The sequence below is a fragment of the Diadema setosum genome, chromosome 17 (genome assembly GCF_964275005.1).
Source record: "Diadema setosum chromosome 17, eeDiaSeto1, whole genome shotgun sequence".
In the NCBI taxonomy this organism is placed as follows: domain Eukaryota; kingdom Metazoa; phylum Echinodermata; class Echinoidea; order Diadematoida; family Diadematidae; genus Diadema; species Diadema setosum.
The window spans coordinates 8,522,878-8,531,952 of NC_092701.1; the positions used below are offsets into that span (position 1 = coordinate 8,522,878).

Here is a 9,075-nt window from a genome sequence, read left to right on the forward strand (position 1 = left end):
ATGCTTGTTTTATTTCTTCAGAGCAATCTTAAATGGATTTGGAGTTCTAGATGTGAGCATGAATAAGATTTGTATTATCACAATGGTAAGATATTTATGTCTGCTCTACAAAGTATATTTTGTCATCCATGACCTTTGAACGATTATTAACATGTGGACAATGGTGATAAACAATAATAATTCTGTAAGAACGTTTCTATAAGATGTTTAGTTTGTCATATCACTGAAAAGTACTCATAAAACTTATCACATAGATTCTTGTGAAATGTTTTCAGTAAGCATGTCACGTTTTGTTCCAAAATTAAATGTTTCCAATATTTCTTGCTCCTTTTTTTATACAGCCGTGCCCGTGGGAGCCATCGGCGCTCGATCCGCCATGCTTAAGGTCCACATACGCGGCAGGGCTGGTCGCAAGCGCGCCAGCAACGCTAGCGCTCTTTCCATCCCGCCAGATCTGGGTGTGCCTTCCGACAGCGAGTCACCCTACCCGGATTCTCCGGCTCGCCAGCGCAGACCGAGCCTGCACTCTTCCTCGGACGGAATCGCTCTTGATCCTGAGCAGTATCTGAAGCAAGAAGAGGAAGCAGCGAAAGAGAACGAAGACTCGGAACCACAGATATACCTCAGCCGGCGATACGGCTTAGAGGTCAGCGCAAAAGACGCAGCGCTTGCTGCCGAGCAATGGAAAAAATCACAAACTGACGAAGAGAAGCTATCTCGGAAACAGAGGCAGCGAAGAGAACACGAGTAAGTCACGACACCATTACATATTTTCCATACTGTAAGATTTATGCCTGTTGTATGCTGCGGTGATATCTTTACAATCACGTCATAAGATCGTCTGTAAATGAACTAATGTCGAGGAGAGAATTGAAATCAATAAGATATTTTAAAGGCATAGCGAGGAAGATAATGTGGAAAGTGAAAGTGGTAAGCACACGCTGTATGTGTGTTGACGAGAGACGGCGAGATAGCTGGTGCTTAGCTTGCAGCTGAAGATGTGGACTCATTGGACTGTTATGGCGCCATTGCGCATGCGTGATGACATCTGCAACGTCACATGTCGTTGGGGCAGAGAGAGCGGCATCTATTATTGAACGGTCCGTGCATTGTGTGTTCGCTATTTTCCAATGCATTATGAGTCTGCCATTTCCAACGCACCGCTCCTGTGATTTGCATAACATTGAGACTGCTTTCACTCTAGACTGGCGAAGCCCATGCATTTTGGTACGTGTGTGTATCTGTATGTATGTGTATGAGTGTGTGTGTCTATTGCATGTGTGTGTGTGTGTGTGTGTGTGTGTGTGCTTGCGCGCGCCCCCGTTGATATATGCATGCATAGAATAATGTGTAATACGTTTCGCTGTGTTTTTTGAGCAAGGCGTGGATTTCCAATGCATGTCTGTGCGGGGTGCCGTTTTGCGCGGCCTTGAATTTTTATATCAGTTGGCAGGCGACAGGTCTCGCTTGTAAGATATCCCAACACTGTAATCCCAGAGACAAAAATGCAAATGCAATCAATATAGATATATATCAAGGTAGAATGTAAACCGTATTGTGTCCTCTTCTGGTAATTAGATTCACGGTCAAAACATACGTCATACCGCCTCGGATTGGTCCATTCAAGGGTCATCAGGAAGAAATGTATTAGAATTTTAATAGTCGTTTTGCAGGAATTGCAGTTAACTCCATTTTCAAGAAATCTGGAAGTAATGAGGTGAAGATTACATGATATTGTCATGAAGAACAATGATTATGATTATAATTGTTATCTACGTGATATGACGACAAAATTGATTATACAAAAGTGACATTGTTCCAGATGGTCATTGTGTTAATTCTAACTTACATGGCCAAATCTTTTTGTTTTATTTTATTATTCCCATATGATCGTATCCGATGATAGAATGTCAGTGCCTCCGCTCATAAGTTGTCTTTTCTTCTTGCATGTTTGAGTCATGCATGACATATTTAACGGTTATTCAACAGATAACTTTCAGTTCTTTTAGGGATATTTCCTCTTAAAATGACATGTCATGCAATCATCGTATGCAACATAAAATATTTGCAAAGAAAATGTATAAATGATTTGAAAGCGTGGAAGTTCTGGTTTGCGTTTCCAACAAACATCACTTTCTGTCATGTTGTGCTTCAGTCAGCAGTAATGACTTGAACATTTGCCTCCATTCCAAAGTTTGCTCTTGAAGAAAAAAATGGATGACAATGTCATGTGAATATGGAACGTGATATAGTTGAGTGACAATCTCTTCGATCCCTGCTCTAAATGCGAAATCTGTAAACGGATCCCATGCATCATTCCGTCACGATATTTTATTTCCTAGTTTCCTACTTTGACATAACACGACAAAGACGAATATCATTCCTTTTTAAAGGGGAAATCCCGTCCAAATATAAGTTTGTCTGATAAGAAAGGTACGACTTCAACGGTATAAATTTGATCGAAATCGGATGAAAAATAAGGAAGATATGACATTTTGAAGTTTTGCTATTTTGGGGGGAAACAGTTCTTGAACAGTCAATATAAATATGCAAATGGCAAAGTGAGCATGTCATTTCCTCACAACTTACCATATAGTTTGCACGTAATATTTAGAAATTTCCTGTCTTTCGTTCAAACGCAATTATGCCCGAGGCTCAAATTCTCATATATCTAACTGATCACTATTCTGAAGTTATTCAACCAGGAATAACGTCATGTGTCAGACTTCAATGACAGAAAATTGAATTTTCGTCATTTTTTTTTTTTTTTTTACACGATCAATGCAAAATTGTGAGGGTATGACATAGTTAGCTCACACATTTGCATATTCATACCCGCTGTACAAGAACTGTCTTGGAGAAAATATCAAAACTTCAAAATTTTATAACTTTCTTATTTTTCCGATTTCAGTCAAATTTTTACCGTTGAACTCGTGAAATTTCACTCTTTTTTTATCAGACTAACTTATATTTGGACTGGTTTTCCTCTTTAAGAAAGCATGACGTCAGCACAATGTAAGAGCATGGCCGTCTACTGAAATTTCACACAATTTCTTGTTGTTTACACCCCGGGTTTACACCAGAAGACAGTGAAATTCACTAAATTCCACACCATGGCCTCGGGTGTAAGCGTAACAAAATCAGCACTTTTTTGAAGTTTCCTTCTAATTGGATACACCGCAAATATGAATCAAACTGAAGAACATGAAAACACAGTGTGTCTGCCTTGAGAGAATTGTTAAGTTAGGTGTGACCACTGGATGAACTTTGAACATCTAATTCACGTCGCAAAAATTTCAAACAGTCACGCACGTTGTATGGGGGGGGGGGGGAATCTACACACTGCTGTGCACATTGCAACAATTATATCATTTTGACTGCTGGTGGAGAGTTACCGCTACATGGTAAATTAGGGCATTTCTTCATCGTAATCGATATTATTGTTCCGAAGAGCACCGTCGTACATATCAGCGGCTGCACTTGTCATAGTATTGCTATCAATGAGTGCGGTCTATTGATCAAAGCGAAATGAATGATAACAGTTATTATCTTACAGTAATGTCTGTAAGTCAATCAAATCTAACTGATGAATTATGCCAAAAAGCGTGCACACTTAGACACACGTGTGGTTATAGATATATGTGTGTATGTACATATTGTGTACTTTCTCTAATATTTTATTGACTTAGTGTGCACGAAAACACGGAGGTAATTCATGCAACCATTCTTTCGTTATCGTTTGTTTTTTATAAATGTCATGATGTAACGCTTGAAAATAGCCCTGAATGCATTGCATGCGTATAAATACTGACTATCATGATTGTCAGCATAGACCTATACGTGTAGGTGTAAATACTTCAATTAGATGAGGCATTTGTCAGTGGGTATATACCATGGAATAGCGGCTATAATATCTGGCATTTCCCTTAGGTATGATTCCTCATTAGTCTCATGAAAGTTCGAGGCCAAAAGCTCAAATCCATCAGGAAACTGGCTGATCGCTATGCCTCTTGTTATTCATTCGTGGCTGCATGGTATTTACATGGAGGTACAACTTGTTCCATGGTATTTAGTACCATTGGATACACAGAAAACAGCCTACAGTACATGACAAAAATAAGCAAAGAAACAAGCAAAATGTGGTGCTAGTCACTGAGGAATAAGTGTAATGATATATCTATGGCCTTCATTGTGCGCGACCAAACTGGCTCACAAACTGTGCATTTTGACATGCTGTGAACTGTTCAATGAAGTCTATACTAATGAACATTGATTAATAATCGCTTACAAAATACTTACGTACAATAGACACAAACACGAACATAACAAATCACAAAAGAAATATAGGTTATGGTAACTGAAAATTTCGAAACCAAGCGCAATGTATGTGAAACCAAATTTTCCCCACATCTGTTCTTTTCTTCTGTGTCTGATATCCATCGTTTAGAATCGCATAATACATAAGTATTTCTGGTTCGTTTTTTGAGCAGCTTCAGTATGTCAATGGAAATAATATTTTTTACTTAAGTGTTGATACTCTTAACATTATTACAATACCGGTACAAGTATTAGCATATACGGACTGGACTGGAAAAAAAAGGCTGTAATGGGTATTAAAATGAAATCTTTTGGTTTATGTGTTAATATAATGCGTGGTGGACGGTAGAGTGTATTATGTCGAGTTTGGATGTCTGCTGCTGTATGTCCGTCCGTCCTTCCGTCCGTAATCAATTTTGTGGACAGCACATCTAAAAAAACCGTTAGATGTGTCCTTATGAAATTGGTATGTATGTGTATGAGTGGGCAAAGTTATGCCTATCAAATTGTGAGCCCACATGCTCAAGGTCAAGGTCAAATGCTCAAAATTTCATTTCATTTCATTTATTTTCATATTTCTCGATGAATAATAAAAAATACATCAAATGTAACATAATTGAATAATACATGATATCCAGCTAGGAGACATACATGTAATATTACAAAATGAAATAGGGCCTATACATAATGTCCAGCTAGGAGACATGCATAGAATACTGCAAACATATTAAACGTAGTGATCGATCTATTAAAGTTGAAATATGAGAATGAATGCTAAAGAAATATGAAGGAACCTACTTAAAAGCAAGGTTATGGAGCGTAGGTACCAATTTCGAGCTATACAGATTGAGATGAGGAGCACGGGTACAACAAATGACCGAAACATAGAGAAAAAATACAAAAAAAACCAAATATACAGGGATATTGCAAATTCTTCTCTCATGCAGGTCTGGGGTCGGATAAGCCACATTTTGTAAGCGGATGAGCCGTTATCATTTTGGCAGTTATAAGGTATTTTCCCCCATATCTATGCAATGCATAAAAATATTTTTTTGAAACATAGGCCCGGTTTCACGAAGGTGGTACAAATGAAACCATGGTTTAAACCATGGACAAAAACCATGGAGCACCAAGTGTCGCACGGAATATTTCGTTACGAAATCAGTCATTCCGTCGATGAAATGATTATTTTGAAACGAAATGACAACATTTTGTAACTAAAAGAACATTTCGTCGACGAAATGATAATTTCCTTAACGAAACGGTCATTTTGTCGACGAAATGACCAATTTCGTAACGAAATATTCCGTGCGACATTTGGCGCTCCATGGTTTTTGTCCATGGTTTAAACCATGGTTTCATTTGTACCACCTTCGTGAATTCGGGCCATAGTGTATACATGAACTACCAAATACAGATTCTCCAGAAAGAGTTTCAGGTCGTGAGGTCAAAGGACAAAGGTCGAGTGAAGATGTTAAAATTTCACTTTTTTCTCCATATCTCACAAATGGTTCAAGGTGTCTTCATGTAACTTAGTACTGTACTGACTTGCAGTGACAATCTAGGGAATTTAAAGGTCATGGGTCAAAGGTCAGTTTCAACTCCTCAAAATTTCACTATTCCCCTCTTATAAACATTGCAATGCCTGCAGGATTTTTCTTGAAACTTAGTGTATACAAGTATTACCCAATAGAGATTCTCTAGGAAGGTTCTTGCCAAAAGGTCAAAGGTCAAGTGAAAGTGCTAAATTTTATTTCTTTAAAGTCAAGTGAAAATCCTCAAATCCCCAAATACCTGCTCTCTTGAACAATATAGCCATTTATCCAATTCAACTTAGATCAAGGAAAGTGAACATGCAACACATTGGTGACAAACCTGTCATTTTAATATTTTGTTAATTATGTGAAACTGGCATAACACATTGTCAAGATATTAGACTATAGACCTATGAATGTATTAGGAGAACTATGCATTATGGCGGAGGCATACCAGTCGCCATAAATAGCGACATTTCTAGTTTCTCTTTCAAGGTTGTCCAGTGTCGTATCTTCAAGCTATATGGTCATATGACCACAGTCTTCTTCATTCACATCCCCAATACATGTATAACTATAATTCAGTCAGATCATTTTTGTTTGACTATCCTGAGTAGCTCCCATTCGACGTGTTTTCTTATTCTTTTCTCCAATCTGTTAACAGTCCATTGTACGCGTAAACTTCAGTTATGTTAGGATGTATACACACTGTATAATGCCTTATTGTGTTGAGGAAAAAAAATAAATTGCTGTATTTCATTTGTAATATAAATCATATTCAATGCAGAAAATTTCGAATAAATTCATTCGAATTTGAACAGAAAAAATCTATAACCTGAAGTAATTTTGTGGGGTGGCCTATATATGTAACCAAACCAAACATCAATTTCTTTTTTCTCTAAACTAAAAACAGATGAATCTTCATGAAAAGTAAAATTGATGTTGATGACATCGCCGTTGAGTCTGGGACGTGAATGCAGAGAAACAATCGGTCACTCTGCACAACTTCATTAGATTTCTTTTTGGGAACAATCGCGTCCGTCGACGGGCGATTTGCCCGCCAATTTAACCCTCGGCGACATTTTGCTATGCCAGTCCTAAAGCATCAAGCCGCCTCTCTTGGGAGACCCGCAGTATGGAGGAGGGGGAGGGAGGGAGTTAGGGAGGGGGGGGGGTATGAGTGTGCTCTTAATAAAACAGAGTGGTCGTGGTGATCTGAGGCACTGCGCACTGGTCTGTCGTGATGACTGATCAACATGCGACTATGTGTTGCCATGGCAATGAGCAGACAAGAAGTAATGTAGCGGAGTTTGCAGAAGATGAGGCAGAGCGGGAGAAGAGGGGATGGGGTGGGGAGTGGGGAAGTGGGGGAGGTGGGGTTCTTGTGATGTCGCTTATAGCTTGGAATTTTCCCCTTCTTCAAAAGTGGACCCATTTTCGTGATTGTTGCCGCTGTCTCGCTTGTTTCCTTACATCACGACCCAAGATCGACGACTAACTAACTGCATCTTCACCGTGAATTGTTTACATCATTACAGCGCTATACTGTAAGCCAGTCACTCTCCCCTGATAATTGTGTTTGCCATATTTTTCTGCCGTGTAGGTTTGAAATGTATGAAATATGATTTCCCAAAGGTTATTGCACTATAACTGGATGGAGTCGATAGGAAAAATTGCTTGGTACATGTTTGCATTGCACACTGTGACTTCCACGACGAGGCGGTGTCATGGAAAATTATTTTGTTGTTGTTGTTGTGGACATGATCTCTGATATCAGAGACTCTCGGAGGGTATCATTTAGATAAGAAGTAATCATTTTCATTTTCTATCTAATATAATAAGTCAGAGCTGTTAACAACAACAACAAATCTACTTAAAGTGGTGCTCTTTGTGAGTAAATGATCTATCCCGTGAGCGCACAGTGTTTTTTCCCCAGATTTTACATTTATAACAGGTTAATCCAGAGATGACAATGTGGTCATCATAATGTGCACGTTTAGGTTTATTATTTGTGAGCTTAATCAGACAACTTTTCAGGGAGAAATCGAAACAATTTTTCCAGACGGCAGTATTTTCATCTTCACCGACGCATTCGATTTTTACAAACGTAGATTACAGACACTTTCCCTCATGATCAGTTTTGCGTTTGTGTGCTCTCATTAATAAAATGGTAATGATTTATCATGATGATGTTTAACAGGGCAAACGATTACCATGAGTCAGAAAGAGCTAATGTTCACTCCCATTTATCATCTTGTTCATGTGAGATGCTCCGAGTTTTGAACTCGGAGATTAACGAGACAATCGAAACGGAGAAAATTTATAAGTAAAACACATTTTTTCCCAAAAAAAAATAGTTGGGCTCAATGGCATTATGTTGGATGTTAGATTCGAAATACGTCTTCCCTTTTCTTACCGAGAGGTCTAAAGGTACGTGCAAATTCAATGACTTTATATACCTTTTTCCAGTTTTTATATAAATCCAAAGTACATAGATACCTGAGTGCAGTTTACTGACACTGAGCATGACGTTATAACATCTCTTGAATTAATCCTTTTACGGCGTCTTTGACATGGCTTACGACTAATCCATAATGAACATTCAACACAGAAAACTGATAATGATAAACATTACGCTGTAAATGAATTGATATTAATAGCATAACCGATTACATGTAATTATTTTAGACATTAAGCCCACTAGGATAACGTTTCAGTTGTATTTTTTTTTTTTTTTTTTTTTGGTCGGGCGATGACGTCCACGTACTTTCAATGCCTACAATAAAATTGGCCAATTCAAATTAGAAACTGTCCTTGAAATTCTTAGGAAAATACTCTCGGAAGTAAATGCTGTGCAATCTGTTTTTCACCGATGATGTCAACACTTTCGTAAAGAAAAAAAAAGACATTGCCCTTTTTTTGTGTGTGTGGGGGGGGGGTGGAGAGGGGTGGGGGCTATTAAGTGATTTACCGAGGCGAATGATTCACAATAAAATACGAAAATGTTCTAACCCTTGTACACTCTGAAAAATGAAATGGTAAATCAACATTCTATATACATTTTGTCACTCCTGCAACCTTTTCGTAATTGTGCGATTAAAACACTCAAAATATTGACTCTAGTAGTCGAAATATTGAACTACCATTTCAGTAATGGTAAATCCAACATTTCGGGTGTTAAATTTAACATTTAAGAAATGTTTAGAATGTTGATGTACCATTT

The 9,075-nt window shown here is 38.1% G+C and overlaps 1 protein-coding gene across 1 annotated transcript in view; it reads left to right on the forward strand.

The window, feature by feature from the left end:
* Positions 1-346: 346 nt before the first annotated feature.
* The window catches only part of LOC140241110 (voltage-dependent calcium channel type A subunit alpha-1-like), a 229,002-nt gene continuing 220,273 nt past the window's right edge, over positions 347-9,075 (forward strand). Inside the window, exon 1 of the mRNA XM_072320878.1 lies at positions 347-747. Coding sequence (XP_072176979.1) covers positions 377-747 — 371 coding nt within the window. The 5' untranslated portion in view covers positions 347-376. The remainder of the gene's footprint in view (positions 748-9,075) is intronic.